The sequence below is a fragment of the Zeus faber genome, assembly GCF_960531495.2.
Source record: "Zeus faber genome assembly, chromosome: 22".
Lineage (NCBI taxonomy): Eukaryota > Metazoa > Chordata > Actinopteri > Zeiformes > Zeidae > Zeus > Zeus faber.
In genome coordinates, this window is record NC_137209.1 from 19,754,607 (window position 1) to 19,781,203 (window position 26,597).

Here is a 26,597-nt window from a genome sequence, read left to right on the forward strand (position 1 = left end):
AATATTGTAGACAGCCCAATAACGTAGTAATAACATAGTCAATCAAAACTACTTATCCACTGTTTTGTAATAGTGTAACACTGTAATAACATTGAAGAGACAATCCATTTTCATAACCTAAAACTTCTCATTGTCTTTTTGTATTGTAATAACATTGTAGATACTGTAATAACGTAGTCATAACGTAGTAATTCATTCCTACTCACCCACTGTTTTTGTATTGTCATAACACTGTAAAAACAACATACGTAAATGCACTTGGCGCAAAACAAAGTTTGGGATTCTGAAAACTGAAATGTGATTTTGCCGCCAGCGCCCCCCCCGTGCATCTTGTGATACAGGCTCATGACGTCATTGTTGCTGTATCTGTGGGAGCCACGACGGGCGGCGGCGTCCCACCTGTGTGAGGTCAGGACCACGGAGCGTCCCTCTTTGATGACGCTGAGGATGCAGTCCCACAGGAAGCGCCGCGCTTTGGGGTCCATGCCCGTGGTCGGCTCATCCTACAAACCCCCCACCCCAGGGAAAACAGAACAACCCTGGTTATGGAATCAAGGTCTTGATTTTAATTCACTGTCACATTAAAGGACGGATTTCGCTGTTGCTGGACCCTGGCGTCACCGAAAAGTTGCTTCCCAAAGTCCGACGGGACAAACGTTTGAACCTCAAATAAACTTTAAATCTCATTTCCGGAAGGGGGGGAAGTTCAAGACTCCGGCAGGAAAATGGAAATGAGCTCTTTTGGCGGCATCCACGCTAACGTAAGAGACTAGAAACGGGACGCTCCGCCGCTTCCAACCGGCAACCGGGCAACGTTGTGTTTCGGCTGCCACTGCCGTGAGTAAAAAGTTGTTGTGAATCAAACGTGACCTTTACTGTCATTCAAAACGTGTTTGAAGGAACAGGCAGACACGTGCGTCTTCCCAAGATTCCAAAGAAAGAAAGGGGAAGTAGAGTTGAGGGCCTATCGCTCTCATCTCTCCTCGCTTGATTTCTAAGACCTCTTCCTTGTTTAATTTAGGAGGATTTAAATGTATATTTAATACAACGCAGTCAATTTATTCTATAATATAATTATAGAAGCCAGAATCGCGATCGCCGGCTCTGGGAAGGGCGCGGCCGACCTTTAAAGAGTTAGAAAGCCCACCACAATGGGGTTGAGGCAATATTCCACATACTGCAACTGCCACTCCGGCACGGTGCCCCCGGTGATCTTCATCGAGTACCACTCCAAATCGGCGCGAGCACGCCGGGATTTCTCCTCAGCCGCTCGGCTTTTCCCCCCGGACGGACGTTCGCCGCGCAGCGTTTTTGGGGGGGTTGCGGGACTCCGAGCGCATGTCGACGCCGACCACCGTAACGCCAACTTTGAAGCTAAGTCGTGGTATTTCGTGCATCGAGGCACTGACCGAAACATCAAAAAAGTAGTTAATTTTTTTAATAGGTTGGGGGGGGGTGGTCTACGACTGAATGGGGTTGGACTTCGGGGGTCTCCGAGGTTTAGGCACCGAACGTCGCCCGTATAGAACCCCCTACGTTAATGCTGCTGTTGTTTACCCTCGCCGTCTCTCCTCGGGGGGGTCCGTCCGTGGCCACTAAGCCCCCCCCCAGCCCGCGCTCTGCCGGGAGGAAGACGCCCCCTCGTCCGCTTCGGGCGGAGGTGGCAGTGTGACATTTTTATGAGAACGCGCAGTTTGTGCATTCTGCAACGGGGGGGCTGAAAACACCATTTTGCACGCTCGGCTCGGCAAAAAAAAAAAAAAAAAGACTCCCCAGTCCTTCCCAGAGCTTCATTACGGCGAGACCGCTCGACGCTCACTCCATTACTTGGAAGTGTGGGTGCTGCGTCGGATTACTAATTTAATTTCACCACGGAGAGAGTATTTAGATGTACTCCAAGTCTGCTGTGCTTAGAATATATAATATACAATAATACCCCAGGGTTTTTGGGGGTTTAGACTAAACCAAAGCACCGGCACAAACGCAAAGTTAAATGTTTGCGTTATTAAATCCAAGTGTAAGTATTTGTTATTTATTTTCATTACGGCGTTAAAACGACCGTTTAATTCTTGGCGTGACTGCCTGTGTGTTTGGATAATGGAGAGGTATTACTACAGCACCGTTGTTATTAATGCCTCGAGATGACATTTTTCCGATATAATTGAGCAAAGTGGAATTTGGCTGCTGTTGATAGCCACTCCGCCGCCCTCATCGTGCTTCCCGCCACATCCGGGGAGGATTGGCTGCGGCAGGAACGCTGCAGCCGCACGTGAAGACCCGGCGGACTTTTGATGGATGCAAACGCTGTTTACGCGCGGTTTAGGTTTGGCCGGAGGAGATATCGCCTCTGCAGAAGAACTTAGTGTTTACACATACCTTTGTGTTTATACCCACTCATCCACACTGTAGTAGCATTGTAGACCCCAATCATTTAGTAATAAAGTAATAACATAGACCTGCTCATCCATTGTTATTCCTGTTATTCACATGCTGTATTATTGTTTCCGTATTTATTTCTCCTGTACAGTATATCATCTATAGTTATATTTTATACCCATACACCACACAAGCAACCATACCACCACTTAGCCCCTGTCAAAGCTTTTAAATAATATGTATCCTGTGTAAAGAATTCATTTTTGTATATTTGTTTTTGTCCTCTTTTAATTTGGTGATATTTTTGTCAATTTTTTGTATATTTGTCCTTTTTTTGGATTATTTAGCTATTTTTGTATATTTGGATTTTTTCCTTTTAGTGCAATTTTTTGTATATTTGTTGATATTTAATTTGTTTTGTAAATTCTTTGTATATTTGTCTCTTGGCATATTTGGCTATTCTTTTTCAGATTTTCAGACATGTAAGAAAGTTTAAATGCCAATTATCTGTCCAGCAATGAGTGAGATATAGAGTCTGAATGATCATACTTTATGGCCGTTGAGTGACTCCTTAAAAAAACAGACTCTTCATCTACAGGCAATTCCCCTTTTAAATCCTTTTTTGGAAATGTGTTGGTTTGATGGAGAATCCGCCTTTAACCTCCTTCCTCCTACGGAGGCGCCAAAACAAACCCAACCGTCTTATTATCCCTCGTTTATAAAGAGCCAGATACAGTAACTTGTGTCTCAAGGTTGGTTCTCTCTCTTCCATCCCGATCAGGAAGGTTTTCCAGGGCTCTCACCAGGAAGACCACCGGTGGACAGCCGATCAGCGCCATGGCCGTGGACAGCTTGCGCTTGTTCCCGCCGCTGTAGGTCCCGGCCGACTTGTTGGAGTAACGCACCAATCCCAACTTCTGGACGCCCCACTCGGCCACCTTCGAAGGGGGAAAAACACAGGCGACAACGACGAAAACAAACGCTGCGTGAGGAACCGCGGCAAGGACACCCGAACCCGCCTCTCGGGTGTCAAGCGGTTGTCTCCCGCAGGTCCGCCGTGACGCCCCCTCCCACCCGGCTCTGGCCTTCGGCGACGGGGGGACCTCGCGGCGCAAAGACCTCCACCGCAAGCAGCTGCTGGGGCTGCGCTGAAGGATTTCTGGGCCGGTTCTCCGCGGCGAAACACTGGCCGACATATTTCAAGCCGCTTGGTCCCAAGGAGCAGGTGGCTCCTGGAAGGCCGCTCAGTGGTCGCGCCAGGAACTCGATGCAGTCGCGGTTCTGCGGCGTTGGTCCTGTCCGCGGGGCAACGAGGGGATTTTACCGCGAGACAAGTCAACACTCTAAATGTAAGTTTGGTTTTAAAGCGTCTTTTCAGGACATGGCAAGTGGCCAATATGAATTCTGAAGTAGGAAGTGTTTTAAGGTGACGAGGACTGACTTAACCCGAGTTCAGCGTTCCTGGGTTCTACAGTAGGAAAACAAAGTAGATGCACGGGCCGATGTATTTAGGGTTTATTTCAATTAAGTGGTTAGGAAATACAAAGCGGACCAATCACAGTTCTCGTGGCCGCGCATCGCCCTACATCGTACATGTTCAGGGAGGTGCACCTTAGCTACGGCCTTTGACGTGGCCCGTCATCGCTCCGGCGCAAAACAGGCTGAATCAGGATTCAGAGTCCCTCCCAAAGTTTTTTAGTTCACCGACATCGCCCCGATTGGACTCGGTTTCGGGTTGCAGCGCGGCCACCGGAAAAGCCCATCGCAGCGAGCCAACAGAGCGGGCCGCGTGGCATGGGGCTCGCCCCCGAGCACGCCGCAGCCAGCGGATCAAAGCCCTGGCGCCGGGTCCGAGGCCCCGCCGATGCCCCCGAGCCCTCGTTTCCCTTCTGATGTGGCTGCTGCTTGGCAGGCGTGTTGGGGTGTGACGGGGGGCAATAGAGAGAGCGCGGGGAGGCCGCGGAGAAGCGACCACAACCACCGCCGCGGGGTGAGTACTATATGCCATCACCCAAAACCGCCGCTCCTGGCCGTTACTCGGTATATACGCCTTCTCCCACGGACGCTGTCCATCACTCGTGGAACTCGTGCCGGCTCGCCCCCTAAAACGGCTTTGGGGAAAAAGTACAACTAGAAGTAAACAAGCTTAAAGGGTAGTATTAGATGTGATGTTGTTTGTGTTTGGGTGAGGTGAGTGCAGTGGTTACCGAGGCGACCTCTTTCTCCGGCACCCCGCGCAGCCGGGCGTAGAACTCCAGGTGCTCGCGTCCGGTCAGGAGGTCGTCGATGGCGTCAAACTGGGGGCAGTAGCCCATGTTCTGGTGCACGTCCCTCATCTCCGTCAGGATGCTGGGGGAGGCAGGTGGACTTTGTCAGTCTCTCACAGTCTTCAAGGGACATTTAGCATCTTCAGCGTTCAAAGAAAGCGTTGAATATGCCGAGCAGCTCGGTCACGGACGGGATCAAATCAAACGAAACCAATTTCCTGAGAGGCAGACTGCTCTTTTTGAAAGGATTACACCTGTGTCAAAGTGAGTTTTTGCCTCGTCAGCACACATTTTATATTATGCCTGACCATTTTCCTGATGAAAGTTCACATTTTTCGGATTTTTTTATACAGTCTCTATACCTTAAATTATTTTGAATTATCCCCTGGTCTCACTGACAACCGTGGTAACGGATGTGGATGGATAAGTGTGAAAGTTACTTAATTTTATGTGTTTTATATCCAATTCAAAATACAAATATACAAAATACAAATACAAAATACATCAAAATGAACTAAAATCAAGATCATTTGACAAAAAAAACATGCTGAGGAGTAAAAAGGTGGCTAAAATCAGGTTGTCCCTTCAAGGCAGTGGTTGTCAACGTGGGGTCTGGGGGCTCCTCACGGGTCTTTCAAGGGGTTGCAGGGGTTCCCAAGCAAAATGACAAATAGTTAAACTTCATTATTTCATTTGCAAGACGTCTGCACCTTTAGAGAATGCACAACGATGACAGGGATGTAGAATTACCTCCCTGACTAGAGCACAGACCCCAAAACATATCTGACAAAAAACACATTCTCAGATTGGATTCCAGAGACAAAACCCTCTCTGGGATGAGAATGACTGAATGATTTGAACGACGCGATCAACTTGGACGGTTGGTTAATGTTCACATTTGCATATAAAACGATGGATTGACTGTAAACCGAGGATCACAATTTAGAAGGATTTTTTATTCCTTTTTGATGTAAACATGTCTTCTGGTCACAAAGCGCGATGTGCAAACGGATGAGTGGGCGTGTTGGTATCTTTCTCTTTTTCCTTTATCCATTTCTTTTGTCTTTCCCCCTGAAGGTCTAGGAGATTTTGCTTTGATCTCCGTAAGCCACATTAATCAGCATTAGCACCGCCACGCCAGAGCCCCCCCCCCGTCTCTTCGGCACCTCCCGGTTGCCTCTCCTTCGCCGAACACACTTAATTAACAGGGATAAAATGAATAACTATGGCAACCGTGCCGGCACAATTAAAAAGAATCAACAGCAGGGGTTCTAGTTTCCCTGGTTGAGAGCCGCATGCTGGGATACAGGGAGAGAGACGCCGTTTGTTCCTGGAAGGAGACAAATCAAATCCCTCCGATCGCCATCATCAAGGCCCCCGCCTTCAATGCGTGGAAAGGTTGTTGAGTTCCTTTTCATTACTGAAGGTATGAAGGAGCATCAAATCGGGGAGAAAACTAGATTATATATAAAAAAAAAAAAAGAACAAGGTATCGGGTAGGTCGGGGGTCAAACGGGAGTCAAATGGGAGTCAAACAAGAGTTAAATGGGAGTCAAACAGGGGTCAAACGGGAGTCAAACGGGAGTCAAACAGGAGTCAAACGGGAGTCAAACAAGAGTCAAACGGGAGTCAAACGGGGGTCAAACAAGAGTCAAACGGGAGTCAAACGGGGGTCAAACAAGGGTCAAGCGGGAGGCAAATGCGGGTCAAATGGGAGTGAAGCATTGTCAAGGCCCTTGCCGAAAAGGGGTTTTCTTTTCACGACTGAAGGTGTCAAGGAGAGAAATTCTGGAGGAAAAAAATAAAATAATAACAAAAGAAAACCAACGAGGCATCAGGCAAGTCAGGGAATTATAATTGCCGGGGTCAAACAGGAGTTGAATGTGGGTGAAACGGCCTAAATGCAAACGGGAGTCAAAACAGGAATCAAATAGCAGTCGAACGGCAGCCAAGCAAAATTGAAAAGCCCAGCATGGGTCCTCAACAAGCAGGGCTCCCTCCCCGAGGCTCCCGAAAACAAGAAAGCCGAGAGCAAGGCGTTCAAATCCTTCCCATCGCCAAGGCCCTCACCTTCAACACGCGGACAAGTTGGGTTTTTCTTTTCACCACTCCAGGTGCGAAGCGGAGACAAATCGGGGAAAAAAATAAAATATATAAAAGATATAAAAAGAGAGCGAACAAAGCATCAGTTAAGTCGGCGAAAAGGGAATGAAGTACGCGGAAGACGAGGGGAGAGAAAGGAGGGGAATCCAGACGTTTTTTGGAGCGCGGGTTGCACGTCTGAAACACAAGCAAGCGCAGGAGCCCAAAGAGCGAACGAGCGACCGAGCGTCTGAGTCAGCGAGCCAAAGATGGAAGAGTCGCTGAGAAAGCGCTGGAAAGATCCCCTCCCCACTCCCGGCCCCATCCCCACCCGAGCGGCCATCTTGGGTGGCTAATTATGATAAGTGGCCGGGAGTTAGCGCCTCACCTGTATCCGTTTAGGAAGGCCTCGCCGCCGGAGACCGCGATGTCTCCCGTCAGCATCTTGAAGGTGGTGGTTTTTCCGGCTCCGTTGATTCCCAGCAAGCCGAAGCACTGGCCGCCCAAGCAGGAGGGAGACACGCATCAGGAAAAGAACATTGGCAGTCCGCAAAGAGAACATTTTCACCGGTGGGATTGGATTTCACATTGACCGACCAGGAATTGCAAAGTGTGTGTTCGTACCGTTCCATATACAGTATGACGGCTGTTTCAGGGCAGTTTCTAGAGAATTCATCGGTGTAAAATGTGAATAACCGGCGGCCATTATTTTCATTATTAACACCATAATTTAAAAAAAGGGGGGGCTGGCTATTTGGCCTATTTATATACCAAAATAATATAGAAAGAAAACAAACAGGTATCAGATGAGTCGGTGAAAGGGAATTCAATTGCGGGGGTCAAACGGGAGTCGAATGTGGGTGGAGCAGAAATCAAACGGGAGTCAAACGGTCCGTATGCAAATAGGAGTCAAACCTGAGGTGAAATGGCAAAATGTTAATGGAAATCAAACGGGGTCATATGGCCCATATACAGTACGAACATAGTATCAGGGCAGTTTCGACAGAGGTCATTGGCGTAAACTGTGAATAACCAGGGTCCATTATTCACTATATTTATTTACTATTATATATTTATTTACATATCGGGGGTGGGGGTGGGGGGCTGGCCATTCGGTCTATTTTCAAATCCTTTAAAGGGGGTGGTCTCAAACGAGCTGGGGGCCTCTGGCCAGGTCGTCTTCTTCTCGGGGGACCGCGTTGTACTTCGAGGGTTAAACTTCTTTTTGTCTTGTTTCTCCCGCACATCAGCAAGTTGCCTCGTAATCCCGTTAGAAATCGCTCTCTGATGATATATTTAATTATATTTTGAAAACATTAAGTACATTTGTGTGGATTAAGAAAAAAATTTGCGGGCCACATAAAATCGTCCCGCGGGCCGGACGTGGCCCCCGGGCCTGTAAACTGACTATTTAAGTCGTCTTTCTCTTTGATCCGCATTCAAGTATTTAGGCAGGGCGGGGTCAGTGTGCAGCCTGGATTCAGATATTGTGTTCAAGTAGTCAAATGTATAATGCTGACATGGTCTTCTGACTTTTCTTTCTTTTTGAGTGTTTGAAAGAAGTCGACCAACAGTCATTTTCCAAAGATACAGTATATTTGGATTCTGAAACGTGTCGTATCCGCACATTGTGCCTCAAGTACGTATCCTGACGGTACATCAGCCCGGACGTGAGGATGTATCCACACGTCTGGATAGTCATTAGAACTGGTCCTCGTTCAACACAATCTTGTTAAATACCCCGTGTGGGTATCCGCCGATGCTGAGCTTTTCCGCCCGGTGAGCGCTCCGCGATTCGTCCAGGTCCTACAACCGAAACGCATCGTCCCCGACAGCGTGCTTCGGTGTGGCCGCCGTGGCGCCGACGCGCGAGCGGGCGGGGCATCGGCCGACAGTGACCCAGGGACGTTTATTGACCTCCATCCGCCGGGCGAAGGGGGCGTGGGACGGCTGTGGGAGCGGGCGACAGGCCCCCCCCCCCTGCCGGTCCCCCCCGTTCCAGTCGCGCCGGCTTTCGCCTTCCCCGCCAATCATGAGTCACTCTGGGGTTTCTCTTCCCCCCGGAGGGGCGGCAGATATAGCTGCCGCTCCCCCCCCCCCCCCCCCATCCCCCGCTCGATCCCTCAAGTCTCGCGGCGCCGTGAAACCGGCCCGTTCCCAGTTGTGCCGTTAGACGCAGCCAAAGCCGACTGAAAGCTCACATCACTCAGCGCCCCGGGTTTAATCCGTTTTTCCACTACTTCTCCAATTAGCCCTTTAATACTGTCATTCATTTCCTATTTAGGGAACGGAGCACGGCGCGGCACATTTCCGGGTGTTAAACGTCCTGAGCGCGAGTTGGTTTTTTGCGGCATTTCGAGAGGTTTAGTTCATTCCTGTTCTTGACCCGTTCTCGACGAGCCTCGCATTCGCGGCTCGTCTTTGGCGATGTATTATATGTATATTATTGTTTATTTGTTTGGCCTGTTCGAGCACGACGCAACACCGGGGCGAGGGCGAGCGAGCGAGCGAGAGAGAGAGAGAATCTTTTGACAATAAAATGAATGTAAATGCAACAGACTCAGGACCCAGGGTGGCTCCACGCCTCCACTGTAATAAATGAGCGAATTAACTATTGGGGCCACGGCAGTTTGACATGTAACATAATGAATGCATTCAGAGGGCTGACAAAGAACAATATAGACACATTATTAATCTAATTTGCGCCCAATTCAATTAACAGCAGATGTTGCTGAGGGCCCGTTTGGTTTCGTCAGTATTTTTCGGGCCGGGTTCAGGGGGAACGACAGGGGGAACATCAGCGCTTTCCATTGTCCACGCCCCCGGCGAGCCGCCGATGGCCTCAACCTCGGACAATGGCCTCCTCAACAGAATTCCCTCCCTCGCCGCCCGCCCGCTTTGATCCTCCGCCTTCTGCGGCAGTGAGGGCATTGCGCTCGACGGGAAAAAAACCCCAAAACAAAACGGAAAAAAAAAAACACACCTAAAACCCCAAACAACTTGACAACCATCGGCCTCAGTCGGACTCCGCCGACATCTTGGACCTGCCTAGAGATTGCGTCTTTGTCTTGCCGTCAGTTTGCCCAAAAAACCCAGGCACATTCTGTATTTTCCCCCACTGTGTTGATTGTACGCTAACGTTTTCCGACCATGGAGGTCGTCGCCGGCGAAGCTTCTCGGGTGACTCTACCCACCCGCCCACCTTTTGGGGCCCCGTCGGCTCCTGTATAAATATTTATTTTCTTCCAGTCACTGAAAGAATGCGGATCCACCTCAGCGTCAAATTGATCGCCAACCCCTCCGCACCGGGAGGGGCTCTGGGGGAAGACGGCCTCGGGGCGGAGCGCCAGGGACGGGGCTCCGGGAGGGGCCGTCGAGGCGAGATGGCACCCGGGGCCCGTGGGACGCGACGTTTCACTTTTGTGTATATGGGTATCCGACGGAGCCGGTTTGAGCGCGAATGCGATGTCACCTTCGAGTCACACTATCTATCTGTCTATCTATCTGTCTGTCTATCTATCTATCTATCTATCTATCCATCTATCTATCTATGCATCCATCTATATATCTATCTGTCTATCATCCGTCTATCAACCATCTAAATCACACGGGAAAAATCATTTTGAGACGTGGCGTCGCACGAGCAGTCGTACTGTTTGCACGCTCACAGCGCGACATGCAGACGCCTCCAAGTGCATGCTGGGTAAAACACGCTGCCTGCCTGGGCAACTGCCCGAAGGGATCCGTACGTCGGCATCGGACCCCTGTCAACAGCGCCACATCGTTGACCGGTTTGAAATGAGCGACGTTCAACGGACGACGCCAGCTGTGTGAACGCAAAAGTGGAGCTCAGAAACCAAAAAGACAAAGTTCAAATGAGACGCCGCCGGAGCCGCGACGCCCCCGGGGGCTGGGATGCGGTTCAGCGGGTCGGCGCTGGACGTCTTAAATGAGAAGTCAGTAGAGTTGTTCTTCTCGGAGCCAAATGAGACGGATTCCTTGTGCCGCCGGCGGCGCTGATCCCTCGGGGTGTTGGTGCCGCGGCGCAGTGGTGCTCCGCTTGAACGCGTCACACAACATTTAGAAGGACGGGTGAAGAGACAGAGCAAAACCGTCTGAATAGCGTTGGGTGAACTTATAAAGCCCACATGCGCCGCTGGGCGGTGGCCATCTGCGTGTTTTGGCGATTGGCGCCGTGAATGCTCTGAATTCGTGCGAGAAAGACGTGGCGAGGCTCGCAGGCGACGCATGCTGCCGGCCATGTTAAGAGACGGAATGCAATAGTAAAGTGCTGTTCTGAGCCTGGCTTGCACAGCGCACAAGGGACTGTATGTGTGTGTGTGTGTATATATATATATATTTTTTAATTTTATTTTATTTATTTATTAAGGGTTTCACCAACTAGTTGACTACTGTAACCACTAGTTAGCGCTGTTGGCAGCAGTTGAATAGTTGTGGGCAACCAATTACTTGTCAACGTCACCAGATTAACAATAATTATTGTATCAGTAAAATAAATATTTAAATTTTACATTTACATTTATATCATATATATATATATATATATATATATATATATATATATATATATATATATATATATATATATATATATATATTATAGTATATTATATATTATAGTATAATTTAGCTCACAAAACACAATTACCAATATCACCACGGTGCCGGTGTAGCCAGCGGATATCTGGCCCCTCGCGGTTTACAGGCCGGTGAACAGCTTGAGACGCGGGAATGGAGTCGGGGTCCAGAGACGACGTCTACGACCGGATTGTTTCACAAGCAGCAAAAAAATAGAAATAAAATAATAATAATAATAACAAATAAAAAATGTATAAAAACAGAAGTCGCGAATGTGAGACCGATAGACGACGGGTTCCGAGACGGAACTCCTGGCTCCGACTGGCCTGGGACTCCTCCCTCTGTCCCTTTCTTACATAAAATGGAGAAGGAAAAAAAAAAAGTCTATTATGAAAAACTTTGCAACTAGTAAAACTCAGTAGTTGTGAAAGCCCTTAAAAAAAAAATATATATATATATATATATATATATATATATATATATATATATATATATAATGTGTGTGTGTGTGCGTTCTGCCCCTAGGCCCGGCTTTAACTCAAAGCTCTAAGCTCAGCGCCCCGCTGAGCATAGGCGTTGGAGATCATGATTGGAATCAAAGTTATTTGGGGTGTTCTCTGCCCGCCGCATTAGGATCCCAGTGTGAGACGACTCTCAGGTGAATCCGTATCATTTCCATCCCGAGGACGTAAAGGAAAGTCGGTGAGATCGGTGCGCGGAGGCGGACCGCACGCCGCCGGCGGAAGACGTGGCGGGGGGTCCTGGTCTCATCCAGGAAATCATTTCCATTTCATGTATTCAAATTAAAATAGACCCCGTGCACTCATCTTTTCAACTCTTTTTTTTTTTTTTTTGGACACTGGACAAAAACTTTCCAAGCACGGCTTTGGTTTTTACAGGGCTTTTTGGGCCATTGGTCAGAGTTCTTGACTTTTTCCATGATTGTAAAAGTAATGCCCACACATGACCTTTCCGGGACGGGAGAATACCGGCCCCCGTACCTACATAATAAAGATAATAATAATAATAAAAATAATACTTTTCAAGTCATGGAAAAGCCATGGAATAGAAGAGTGTCCCCCCCCCCCCTCAGGGTGTGTTGGAACTCTTGGGTGGGCTTACAAACTCCATCCAAACTAAAGCTTGAAGCTTTTTGCGCGCTGAACATACACTTTTCAAGGACATTTTGGGGCAATTTCTCAAAGTCCATGACTCTTCCATGACTGGAAAAGTCAGCCCTTAGGGCCAGACATGACTTTTTCGAGACCGGATAAGATCGTGACTTTTCCCGTGACTGTAGAAGTCGGCAGGGAACCCCCACCCCCCCCCCCCCCCCGTCCGTCCGTCCGTCCGTCCGTCCGTCCGTCCGTCTATCTATCTGTCTGTTTGTCCATCTATCTATCCGTCCGTCCGTCGATCCATCAATCTATGTCTATCATCTGTCTATCTATCTGTCAGTCTATCTATCTAACCATCCATCTATAACTATCCATTTACCAATCCATCTATCTGCCTGTCTATCTGCCAATCTATTTATCTATCTGTCTGTCTGTCAATCCATTTATCCAATTATCTATCTATTATCTACCTATCTGTCTGTCTCTCTATCTATTACCTATCTGTCCGTCTGTCTATCTGTCAATCTATCTATCCGTCTATCTATTATCTACCTATCTGTCTGTCAGTCTGTCTATCTATTATCTATCTATCTTTCTAGCTGTCTGTCTATCTAATGAAGATAATGAGAATAAGAAGAATATAATAGTTATTGAAAAGTCATGGAATAGAACAGTGTTTTTCCAGGAAGCGTGCTAACACACGTACACACACACGTACACACACACGTACACACACACGTACACACACACGTACACACACACACACACACACACACACACACAGAGTTCCTGTCATGGAGGTTGGCGTCCGCTGGGCTCCGGGCTCACCTCGGCAGCAGGTATGCCCACGCAGACCCGGTCCACGGCGAGCGTCTTCTTCCCGGGGTAAACCTGCAGGGAGCCCACGGCCAAATTAATCAACCGGGCGGTGACGGAGGCCCGGGGGTAGGAGGGAGACGGGGAGACAACGGGAGGGAGGGATGGAGCGACGGAGGGACGGAAATATGGAGGGATGGGGCAGACTGCGAGGAAGACGGCTGGCAGCAGGAAATGTGTCGTGAAAGGTTAGAGCAGTGGGGGAGGGACAGGTGAGGCAGAGGGTGGAGGTGGAGGAAGGAGATGGAGAACAGTGAGAGGGGAAATGGGAAGAGATGAGAAAGTGACAGGAAGGAAGAAGTCATTTTAAAAAAACGCAGCTTTCCCTGCTCCACAGCGATACGGAGGTTCATTGCCTATTGTCTTGGTTTATTGTACATTGCCAAATTTGTGTCTTTCCGATTATTTTTTGGTTTTATTTGCATATTGGCAATTTATAATATTTTTATTTGTATTATTTGTTTGGTTGCATATTGTTTTTGATGTGAGCTGCTGAAAAGGCTGGATTCCGCTTCTCCGTCTGCACAAAAAGCGAACGGTGTGTGACGCCACGAGTCCACTAGGGGACGGTGTCACATTTAGTAAAACACAACGTACAGGAAAAAAAAAATGTTTTTGTCATTGTTTACCTCAATTTGAAAAGCTGAGAACCCAAAAACGCGGAGATGCAAGTAGAAATCCGCGTCTCAAACCCTCACCCGGAGGCCGCGCCTCTATCCGCAACGTCTTCTAGTCTGTTTCGAACCATAACCCCCCCGACGGGAAGTTCAAGTTCAAGTTAAGAGATCATTAGTCACATACATACACATACGGTCGTACATATATGCAGTGAAATGTCAAGACACCCGCTGATTACGCTCAAGCTCTATAAGCGCGAAAAATACTCAAATGTACATAATCGACACGCGGTGCTCGCGCAGGCGGCCGCAAGGGGCGGCGCCACAATCGCGATTCTGGGTTCTATAATTATATAATAGGGTTAATTGTCTGTGTTGTATTCAATATACATCTAAATCCTCCTAAATGTGTTTACATTCATAACAATATGGAGGCCATTCATCATCTCGAATTATAGGAAAGTTTCCTTCAAAGATTCTGTTGATTCCCTTTATTTTCAACGGTGCAATTGTGACGATTCAACCAATCGGCTTCTCCGGAGGCGCAGGAACGCGAGGTTTGGGGAGGTGGGCGTGTCCCGCAAAACCCCGTCGCTACGTAGCTCCGCCTCGTCCGTTACGTGGACCTTCGCAGAAGCATAAAAACTGGGCGCGACGGATCACAAAACATGCGGATCGGATCGTTTTTCTGATCGACAAAAATTTCTTTAAAAAAATAATAAATAATAATTATAATAATAATAATTATTATTTAATAATAAATAAATAAAAAGAGAGACAAAAATTTCAATTGCCGCGCGGCTCACGGCTCATCTCCGTCCGGTCAGTGCCCGGGTTAATAAAGCACCTGTAGTTTCTTGATGAATTTGATGTGTTGATGAAGAAGGAGTGACCGCTGACGCTGACTTGAGTAAAATAATAGATTTATTACAAAAGAACAGCATCAGACCAGACTTGCCATGGACGGTCTGGGAGAGAACCGAGCCGGAAGGATTCTCTGTCGAATGCAGCTCGGGCGGGCTCTTTATAGCTTGCCCAAAGACAATGTTGACCACTTGGTCCCCGTACATAGGTCAGAGGTCTCTCTCTCTCGGGACCCCTGGCACCGTCTCTTAGTAATTATCTTATACGATGGGGCTGTCTCGGGACGCCACGCCCTCCAAGACACCTCACACGCATCCATCCGGAGCTTCACAACGGGACTTTTGGGCTCGATCCCAGAACGCCAGCATTGCTAACGCCACGGCGCCAGCCGCTCTTCCTCGTTACGCGCAGCGCATTGCTGCGTCCGCGTCAAGCTGATGGACGCTGCCCGGGCTGTGGGCGGGGCCCCGGCCACATCCACCCCCACGCTCGCTCCGTGTCTCACGCCCGGATTCTCCGATTTCGTCGGACTTCGATCGACGATTCGGGTCCATGACGCGATTTTCCCCTCCCGTGAATTCGGTCGGGCCCCAGCTGGAGGCGGCGGAGCGCCCACGCCTGTGAGGATGAGAAGACCGCCTGGAGACCAGACGTCTCCCCTTCGCTCCGGTGCTCCCTCCGTGACGGCGTCGCGGGAGTCGTCACATCTCCAGCTTCTCTGCTGCCGCACTGACTTGGGGAAGACGGGACTTCAGCCCTTTTCTATCGGAACTACACTTTTAACTGGTGCGTGCAAATATTGTGCAAATACCAAGTAACTATAATACTACTACAATAGTAGTAGTATTATATAGTCAAAGTCAAAAAGTGGCTGAAACGAGTCGTTCATTGTGTTCCCCGATAATGACTGACGACAAAATGAATGTGAGACAAGGTGGAAACCGAGACAACTCGCCAGAGCCGAGCCGCCGCCTCCTCTGAACGAGGTTTGTTGGAACGAACCGACAAACCCAGAGTCGGTTGAATCCAAGGAACCTCACTCCCCGGTCACTGGGGAAGGAGCCCAAGCTGCAAGGAGAGCCCCACCTGTCAAGGCGCCTTGTGACCAAAAAGTCAAGAGGCCGGGGAGCAACTTGGTTTATATCGCACCTTCTAGAATAAGCGGAAATAAGAATGAACGTACATACTGTACACTGAACACAGTAAAAAATACAAATAGAAAAGTTGCTAAACAAGCGCTCACCAAAAAAACTAGGACTAAATATGTTTGTTAACAACCTTTTTGTTCCCATGACTACAACGAGACGATGACCAGACGGCACCGACGCCATTAAACACTCGGCTGCGGTCGATATTTGATAATATTGAATATCGCGAAATTTGGGCGGGGCTGCATCGCGATATACATTTTGGGATATCGTCCAAGCCTATTTAACACTTACAGACCATATATACTACATACTACTACTACTACTACTACTACTACTACTTCTATTATATACTAGTGGCTATATCAACATGAAATAGTGTTGACGATAAAAGACAAAAGTGAAATAGAAATATTGTACAAAATGAACGCCCGTCTAAACAAATGGGTCTGGAGTCGCTCTATAAGGGAGAGCGTTGCAAAGTTGAGGAGCCACGAGCTCAGAAGCGCCGTCTCCTTCAGGCCAGCAGAAGTGCGCGACACAAAAATGTACCTTTAACGCTGTAATCTCTTTTTTTTTTTTTTTCCCCTCCCCTCGGGCCCTTGGAATCATCCCACCCCGCGTACGGCACCCACTGCCTCCACCCGCTCGGAGGAGAAGGAAGAACACCTGACACCCGACCGATGGCCTGTCCACCGCTTCAAAAGCCACGGCGGGATTCACGACGCGGCATATGGCCGCCGGAGCCGCCCGGGCCCGCCGGTTAATTTGTTATCCGCACCCGGCCGGATGAAGGGCCGCAGCTGCGGCGGCTCGGTGGGACCCGACCGCTGTTGGGCTGTCGGCACGGATAAATGTTATCCAAACGAAAGGCTGGGAGGGGGCGGCTCGTCAACGGGGAAGTGGCAGCCAAACGCACCCACCTGTTCAAGCGTTCAATGACGCAACGTCCTGGACAAACACCGTTAGAGCACTGTAAACTGGAGGAATCATTGAGTAAGTACACAGAAGTAGTTTCTCTTGGCTGTTTCTGTTCAGTATTTCTGTGTATTCATATTTCGTTTTCACTCAGACTGATACGATTTCTGGGGTTTTTTTTGTTTTTTTTCGCGGCGATTGTCCGTCCACAGATGCGTCAATCCTCGCCGGGGCAAATTCCTCTTCTATGCAACTGTCCGGCCGCCGGGATCCGCGTCCACCCCTCGTCGTTAAGTCACCACCCCAATTAGGATTTTTGTTTTTATTTTTTCCAGATTCTAATCGTTGTGATGAGTTTGAATCAAATTAGCCGTGCAGTAAAACCCTGCCACGCCTCGGGGCGCTGTTGAAATCCGTGACCCCGTCGGCTTTGATTTTGTTCCATTCGGCCGAGCGCCTGCACGATGGATGGTTTGGGACCTTCGGGATACGTGATCGCCATGTTTTCTAAGTAAAAGCACGGCGTCGGAAAAAATCCGGGAGAACCACGGCTCTCCTATTGTTCTATCTGGTAACGTCTCAGGAGCTAGGCTAGCTGATCCCATCCGCGAGCCATACGTTGGGCTAACCCAGTTAGCATGCAGCCTGTGGCTACGTCAGTACTGGACACACAGGGACGGAAATGGTATCGACCTCCACGTCCCCCCAAAAAAGGGCCCGCGCAGGGAAGACAAAACAAAGATTTGTCCCCGAGGCAACACCCTCCTCCCCGCATCGCACCTCGTGAGATCCTGCACTAATACATCATCACCCGAGCAACTGTTGCTCCTTAATTACCCCGGCCTCACGCCTCGGCGCGACAGGAGGAGTGAAAGGAGGATGAAGTGTGACGGGAAGGCGGCGGAGGAAGGACGACGTGGAGGCGGCGGCGGCGGCGAGACGCGCGGAGGTGGCAACGATCGGCCAGATGTCGTCGCCGGCGACGCGAACGGGGGATGGGCCCCCGCTGCCAAAACACCCAGCTCCCGGTGGAGGGGAGGGGCATCGGCTGATGGATGGAGCGTTAATCCCGCCGCCGGCTTTTCACCCGGCCGTGACGGCGCGGAACGCGATCCGTCTGAGCTGTGCAGGCGCCGACGCCGCGGGCATTTTGTTTCTCACGCAGAAACCCAGGGCTGTTGCGGCTGTTTTTCCTGCATCTGCCGAGGGTTGTTTTCCATGAGTACTGGGTTGTTTTCCATGAGAGAGCGTTGGCTTGGCAAAGGATACTTCGTTTGGGGACGGGTGGAGGGAGCTGCAGCGGTGACGGGTGGAGCAGACAGCTTTAAAAGTGTATTCGACACGAGGAGGAGGTGCTTTACACGAGGAGTCCCGCTACTCGACGAAGAGCGCAACCGGGTCCGAAGCGATCCGATCCGATCCGACCTGTTCAACACCTTCCGATCGAAACCGTTCCGGTCCGACCTGATCGAACCGTCGAACCCAATCCAATCCAATCTATTCCGACCTCACCCATTCAAACCCAAACAATCCAACGTAATCCAACCTGGCATATTCCAATGTCATCAAATCCAATCTAATGAACCCTAATCTAATCTAATCAATATAATATAACATAACCTAAGTCAAACCAACCTATTTGGTAAATATTTAGCGCGTGTGTGTCTGTGTTGTTGAGTGAATACATTTCTACTCCCAATTATATTATATTCGGCGGGTATGTCAATACGCCTCTGTTGTCTTACCACCATTATTCTGTTTTCTCTGAGGCAACACAACAGCGGCATCAATTCAGTAATTAGCGAGGTATCAAACGCTCTTCCTGTTTCGAGCACGTTTTAAACGGCCTTCCTCAAGCGCCACAACAGGAATGAACTGCAAACACGGGCCTCATTTATTCAAGCGTGGGCCGCCGTCCTCCGAGCAACTGCGAAGCGGGAGAACTGACTGCTCTGCTGCAGCTTCTCGTCGCGCTTCCGTACAGTCCGATGGGGCCAAGCGTCTCTGCCGTTTCGTTTTTTTTCGTAATACGTGAAGCCGGGCAGAGCGGCAGCTTTTCTCAGCGGCACCTGCGTCGACCACGCCCCCGAACCACCCTCCCTATCACATCCCTCTCCCTTCCCCTCCTTTACTGCCCTACAGCCTTCACAGGAAGAGGCCACGCCCCGTAATTGCTGCTCCAATTTTCGTAGACTGAATTAATCATGTTTGGTCAAATACATGTTGATGTGAAGTTTGCACGTTTATATTTTGCCAAGTAGATATTGTTGTTTGATTCGATGCTTATCCGTCTCACCCCTGGTGATCCTCCCCCTCTTGGGAGTAGTAATGATGATTCGTTGTTTTGGGATCAAAACACGGTCGGGTGGTTCTCCAAGCGGGGGGGGGGGGGCGGGGGCGGGGAGGGGCGGTCCCGCAGCTCGTGCCCAGGACAGAGTCGCTGCAGAGTCAAATGGGAAACGAGCGGGACGGGAGGCCTCCAAAACGGCGCGAGCGCGGCGAGGCGGGGAGGGCTCCCCGGACGGTACCTTTGTGAGGTCACAGATGCGCAGGAGGTCGTTCTGGGCCTTGCCTCCGCGGACGCGCTCCCGCTCCCGAGCCACGTCGACGTCCTCTTCCTCTTCAGAAGGAGAGCTTCCTGTGACCAGCCTGCGGGCGGAGGAGGGGCGGGGGCGGGGGCGGGGTGCCGTCAGACTGGGCTTTTGGGAAAGCTCAATCCCCTTCAATTCTGCAGTTCACCGCCCGACAAAAAGATATAAATGTACAGAAACAAAATGCACCGGCGCATTTGAGAGACCTACGGTCACCTACAAAGCTTAGTTTCCATGACAACCTTCTACGAGGAGGTAACAAAGCAAGCGCGGCTCAAAAGAAGGGGGAGATTGGGCGATATTTGCCAAACAGGGTCACGGGGCAACAGATGTTACGCGGATAATGAGCGTTCATTAGCAGCGTAGCGTGGCGAGAGTGTAAAATAGCGTCATCCCACTAAAAGGCAGCGCTCCCACCTCAGTCAGAGCTCCCTTAGCGAGGGGATGAATGGAGGGGAAATGAGAGGGATCCAGGAGAACGGGAAAGGAGTTAACAGGGAACAATGGCGACGAATCCGAGAAGGTGGAGGGCGAATCTAAGCCAATATAACGTGTTAACAGTGCTGGGGTAAGGTCATTCCATCGACTGTATCGCTCTACTCTATGTGTCTGTCTATCATATCGCTCTACTCTATCTAATCTCCATCTGTTTGCTCTACACTATCAATCTATCTATCTGTCTGTCTGTCTGTCTATTTGCTCTTCTCTATCTATATATCTGTCTATCTTTCCATCCATCCATCCATCCATCCATCCATCCATCTTTGCATCCATCTTTCTATCTATCCATCCAAACATCTTTCCATCCAACCATCTATCCATCTGTCTTTTGGGTTATAAGTTATCACTATGTTATTACAACATTCGTGCAAAGTCTCCATGTTATTACTGTATAATAACAACATTACAGTACATTGCTGATGTCACATTTTTATAATGTGAATAATGTGAATAATGTAAATAATGTAAATAATGTGAATAATGTGAATAATGTAAATAATGTGAATAATGTGAATAATGTGAATAATGTAAATAATGTGAATAATGTAAATAATGTGAATAATGTCAATAATGGGAATAAAGTGTATGTACCTGGCTTTGCAGAAGAACTTGTACTGGATGGACAGCGTGATGGCGAACATGACCAGGCCCTGGATGGACATGGCGCATAGGTTCTTCCCCACCATGTCCCAGCTGAGCGGGTCCTTGAAGCGGTCCTCCCCTGGAAGAGAGGGGGAATAGGAGGAAGGAAGGAGGAGAGAAGTAAAGAAGGGAAGAAGGAAGAGGAATGAGTTCAAACATGGATTTTGGGTTTGGATGGTTGCAACCTGTAGGCACGTTCAACAAGCTGTTCAGGAGCAGCATTTTGGATGCATTGTGTTGGTCAGACAGTAGGGGGCGGGGTATCTTAATGACCATTTCAGAATTTTTGGGAAAAAAAAAAAATTAATGATGTATATATTCTGTAATATACAGATAATCACAATAAAAAAATGAAATATTATAAAGGCGCACTTAAAATCATGGTTCGGGTACTTGTAAAAAGTCATGGTAGGCATCACTGTTGGACAGATTTGACTATTTAACTTGACACACGACTCTAAACAACAGCCACAACAGCCACCTCCGCACAAGCTGCGAGCTCCGCCTTAAATAGCCGTTTCTCCAAACAAAACAAATATAAATAGTGTGTTTTCATATCAGATTATTCTTTTTATTTCCGCTTCCTAATTGTGAGAAACAAAAAAAAAAAAAAGCCCCCCACCCACCCAGTATACCTACTACAATAAAGTAGACTGCAGCACCGCTTTAAGAAAAAAATGAAATTAATATAGATAGAATATATGATACAAATATACATATAATTAACATATCTATATATATATATATATATATACACAATATTGTAAAATTATATGATAAAATATTTATATTTTGATGATGCATATTCTACAATTACATTCAAAAACATTAATATCAATATTTTATGGATAATAATGTATTATATAAATAACATTATACTTTGAAAATGATGGTTTGGGTAAAAAAAGACAAGACATTGTCATGGCATTGCAAAAATGATTACATTTATACATAACTCTGAACAATTCGGCAGTTTCCCAGTTTTTGTAGAAAGCCGAGGGAAGGAAACCTCAAACCTAAGAAAAAGTGACGCGCTCTAAATATCCCCCGCTCCGCCGGCTCCTTCCGAGCGGCTGATTGCTTTTCCCTCCCTGCCCTCCACCCAAACCGCTATTTCCTGCTCCATCTCTCGTCAGACAACACTCCTCCTTCACGTCTCTCTTTTCCTCTTCAATAGGCCTCCACTCCTCCGTCCGATAGCATCTTCACCTCCTTTCCCCCGCCCTCCGCCCTCCTCTCCCCCCTTCCTGTCTGACTTTAACACGCGAGCTGTCTCCTCCTGTCCTCGCTAAAAGCCGACGCCAGCCGAGGATGGAGAAAGGTGACTTATTATTATTATTTATACCCAATGTAATGTCATCCAACCAAACCTGTTCCTAGATGATCCTGTACAACCTAATAAAATGCAACACTTTATGCTTTATCTATTTCAATATATTACAATTTAATCTAAGGTAATGTGATCTGATGTAACCCATGGCAATATAATCCAATATCATCTGATCCAATCCGATCTAATCTGATCCAAACCAATGCAGCCTCCATCCAATCTGGTCTAAACTAACCCAATCTAATCACATCTAATGCACCCTCACACAACATGATCCAAAACACCCTAATCCAATCCAATCCCATTCAACCTATTCTGATATAATCCCAACAACAACATGACCCCATCTAATCGAAAATATTCCAATCCAATGCCGTCCAACGTGATCCAGTCCAGTCTAATATGTTCTAAAAATCATTTGGAATCAAATGCAATCATCCCCCTCTGATCGACCTCCCTTTCACCGCGTGGAAGTCTTTATTTCCGCTGGTGTAAGCCAGGTGCACGTTACCGAAGCGGCTGAACAGCGTGGCCACGCCCTGGTTCTTGGCCATGTCGATGAGGCCGCGGCCCAGGCAGAAGTGAGGGAAGACCAGCAGCACCTGCTTCACCACCTCGTTGATGCCGGACACGTTCTGTTGGAGGGAAAAGGCCACAGATGCTTTGATGTGTATGTGTGTGTACCTCTACTATACCACTACTCTATGTACCTCTACTATACCACTACTCTATGTACCTCTACTATACCACTACTCTATCTACTGTACCTCTACTCCACCTCTACTCTATGTACCTCTGCTATACCACTACTCTATGTACCTCTACTCGATGTACCTCTACTCTATGTACCTCTACTACACCACCACTCTATGTACCTCTATTCTATGTACCTCTACTCTACCACTACTCTATGTACAGCTACTCTACTCTACATCACCTCTACTCTGCCTACGTCAACTCTACCTCTACTCTACTTCACCTCTACTCTACCTACATCTACTCTACCTACCTCTAGTGTATCTACATCTACTCATCTCTCTCTGCCCTCCTCCTCCTCCAGGCCAGCAGCCTCCGTGCGGTTGGAAGCGGAGCATCGCTGCTAATGAACCAACATCCCTCACGCCATTTCCATGTGATGAGGCTCAAGCGTGTGCTGCGCTCTCAACATCTAGATATTTGAGTTCATGAACTGAACATTTCCGGTTCCTCGCTTTGAAGCCAAGTGAGACCGCCCGCCAAGCCCCCTGAAAAAAAAAAAAAAAAAAAAAACAACCAAAAAAGAAAACCCACACAGGTATCAAATCGAGGCTGGCGCTGGAGTTCCTGGAGCCTCGCAGGAACAGATAAGAAAATGGAGAGAGTGCCGCAGAACAATCTCTCGCTCCCTCCACCTGTTAATTTGTCTTTTCCGATGTGCAATATGAAAGGAAGCAGAGACAGGGACAGAGCGACAGGAACAGAGCGACAGGGACAGAGCGACAGGGACAGAGCGACAGGGACCGAGCGACAGAGCGACGGGGACAGGGAGACGGGGACAGGGAGACGGGGACAGAGCGACGGGGACAGGGCGACGGGGACCAGCCTGCGCCCAACGCTCGTCGGCGCCACATCGATTGGAGCCACACGGGTTCCAGGCGTCATTCCAGTCTCCGACCGATATCACCACTTTTACACATCTGTCTATTTCCCTCCCTCGTTCTCCTGTCCCTCCCTCCCTCCTCCTCCCCGAGGCTCCAACTTAACGGCCGCTCTTTCCCAAAAACGCGGAGGCGTCAAATTCAATAAACAAAGATGCAACGGAGGATCGCCGCCATTGACTGACAGCCTGAGCCTGAGCGGCGAAATAATGACGGAGAGGTGGACGGCATGAACGCAGGAGGAAAGAAGAGCGGGGGGAGGGGGGGGGGGGCTGAGAGAGAGAGACAGAGAGAGAGAGACAGATAGAGAGAGGAAGTACAATATTGTCTCTCCTGCCGCGGCGTGCTGTTCAACGGTAACTTTATGCATTATGCATCGCGCCTCATCTCGACGTTGTCTTCAAAGCTCCTGCGCTCACAGAGAGAGACTATGAATTCATCATCTCCTCATTTTTGGGGGCCGACGAGGAGGGAGGGGAAGGAGGGAGGGGAAGGAGGAGGGAAGCTTCATCGGCGCAGCTTCCTCTTCTTCCTCTGAATGTTTCCCAGATTCGCAGATGACGCCCCGCAAACGACTACAGGAACGTGTTCGCGGGTATCGCGTAATTGCCCTGTGATTCAAGAGCCCCGGTGAGAGGGCTGTCGGATTGGGGTTGGAAAAGGAAGCGGGGCTGGGGGGGGGGGGGGGGTTTCGGATACGACGCAGAGGATGACAACACCCCCCACGAAAAAAAAAAAGGAGCCCAAGTTCCTGTGTTATCTGTCTGGCGGTTCTGCTGGAAACTGGCTGCTGGTGCTGTAACGCCATTATCCACAGCTCCCGACCGTGAAATGAGTGGGTGGCAGCGCTTAGAATAGTGACAGACGGGGAATTGCATGTTTACATGGCAAAAAAAATAAATAAAGAGCGCTATTTCCCTAAATAAATTCAATCTAAACAGCCCTCAAAGAAACCTCAAGAGCCCGGTTTGAATCTTTGGGAACAGGCGACGAGGGGGGGATTATACGATTTGGGCCGATCGGGTCTTCAGCGCCGTCAACTGTACTGCTGTTTTTTTTGGGGGGGGGGGGTTTGGGGGGCATGAGACGCCTGAATTCCGCCCTGCGGGGGATTTAATAAGGTGTCCCTCTGTCGACATCTGATTTTGGGTTATCTCGGCCCGAACTGGACCTGTGACAGCGTGGCGCTCACCGGCCTACTTCCTCCTGGGCAAAGGAGGCCCGAGAGCGTGAGGAGGATGAACGGACCTCGTTGATCATGATGTCGAAGCAAAAAACCTTCAGAAGGCGGCAGCAAATTCCACTTTAATTCATCACTGTCCTCATCTACATGTAGATATACACACAGTGTGTATATATATATATATATATATATATATATTTTGGATTGCTGCTATAAGATTAAAGGGGTGTACGTACGGCGGAATGTCATCATTAATGTCATGAAGCTTCAGATTTGTTTGCATAAGAACGCTCAAGGAATTTGTGAAAAGAAAATTGCTGATGCCAAGAAAGACGAATCTACTGTAGACGGAGCAATAAAAATACGATTTGACAGTATGTGTTCAAAAAAAATGAAATGTCAATATGCAATAAATAAATACATCATAAATAAATAAACATAAAACGGACCAACAATCATTAAACATGTACCCAAAAATGAACAATAAACCAGAGGAAATTGATTTTTCATGAGAAACAGGCATTCGACGCGTCTGCGCCTGCCGCGCTCCGGCGGCGAGGGCGGCCGCGGCGAATTTGGCAAAGCAGCGGTTTGGGTCGTCCGGGGCCGGGGAGCTGTCGATATGGATGAACAGCCGCCACAAAAAAAAAATAAAAATAAGCCTCCAGTGACCAAGAAAAACAAAAACAAAATGGTCGTTTGGGGAAAACAGTCACGTCTCAGAGCAACGACGAGGGTAAACACGGACGTTGAAAGCAAACGAATGCTGCTGCTTCGAAAGGAATTCCGGCTACAGAACACATCTGACGCGATGGATGACCACTTTAACTCTCAATTCCCCTGTTTGGGTTTTTCAGTTTGAGCCGTGCTGATTGGTTCATGTTGGCGCGCGTCTGTTCTTTTGGGAATTCAACTTCTGTTGCTTTTCGATCGAGGGGTTTTTCTTTTTTCCCTTTTCTTGTTTTAACCTTGCGGGTGCGGCCGTTTCTCCACGAGGGAAAATCCGCAAGATGAATTCAAAAAAGCGGAGCCACGACCTCGGCTGAGCCGGTGCAATCAGAGAAGACCCTCGGAGACGGAGAAATGCCGGCCCTAACTTCTGGATCGATAGGTGGAGCCAGGCGCCCGGCTCCCGATGGGCCGCTCGCCACGGAGATCCGAGATGCTCACGGGGTCCCGGGGAAAGCGCTGTGACGATTTCTCCGCCGCTAACTCTTTGCTTTTTGCACAACGTGCCCATAAATCATTTCCAAGTGGCTACGGATGGTCATGGGAGTGTAGTCTCGGAGGGTCTCGTCTGGCCCACATTGCCGCCGCTTCCCCCATTTCCCACAACGCCGACGTTATCCGCACCGCTGGGAATCGCTCCGGGAGAGAGGGAATATATGGGACTTTGTTTTTTGTTTTTTTAATGCATGGAACAGTCGACAGCGTTGACGTTTTTGGAACTCAGTCTTGATGGTAGGACGCCCGTCGGCTTATTTGGGAAATGGTGGAGCTTTTTTGTCTTTGGGTCGGGTCAACTGATTTCCGTACACACAGAAAATATGGAAACATAATCCAGGTTTCCACCAGAATGGGAGCATTTTCTTTGCTCCCATTGTGCAGTATTTTGTGCGTCGTGTATTGTTCTGAATCATGTTCAAAATAGTGTTTACCTTATATTATATTGCGAACACTTTCGTCCAACACGACTGAAATGAGTACATTTTGTCGCCCTTATGTATGATTTGTAATCCATCCTGGCGACCTGCGGGTGGACCGGATGTTAGCATGTGGTGGTAAATGAGTCCACCCTTTGAAGACCAATACAATTATCTCTATTTCCATATCAATCTATGCAATTTG

At 48.6% G+C, this 26,597-nt stretch overlaps 1 protein-coding gene across 1 annotated transcript in view; it reads right to left on the minus strand.

Moving 5' to 3' along the window:
- The window catches only part of LOC307247444 (phospholipid-transporting ATPase ABCA1), a gene marked incomplete at both ends in the record, with an annotated part of 207,431 nt that overhangs the window by 22,542 nt on the left and 158,292 nt on the right, over window positions 1-26,597 (minus strand). The window contains 8 exons of the mRNA XM_080023597.1: window positions 400-503; window positions 3,180-3,314; window positions 4,584-4,725; window positions 7,114-7,220; window positions 13,271-13,333; window positions 19,394-19,514; window positions 20,549-20,678; window positions 22,441-22,564. Of these exons, the coding sequence (XP_079879723.1) occupies window positions 400-503; window positions 3,180-3,314; window positions 4,584-4,725; window positions 7,114-7,220; window positions 13,271-13,333; window positions 19,394-19,514; window positions 20,549-20,678; window positions 22,441-22,564 (926 nt within the window). The remainder of the gene's footprint in view (window positions 1-399; window positions 504-3,179; window positions 3,315-4,583; window positions 4,726-7,113; window positions 7,221-13,270; window positions 13,334-19,393; window positions 19,515-20,548; window positions 20,679-22,440; window positions 22,565-26,597) is intronic.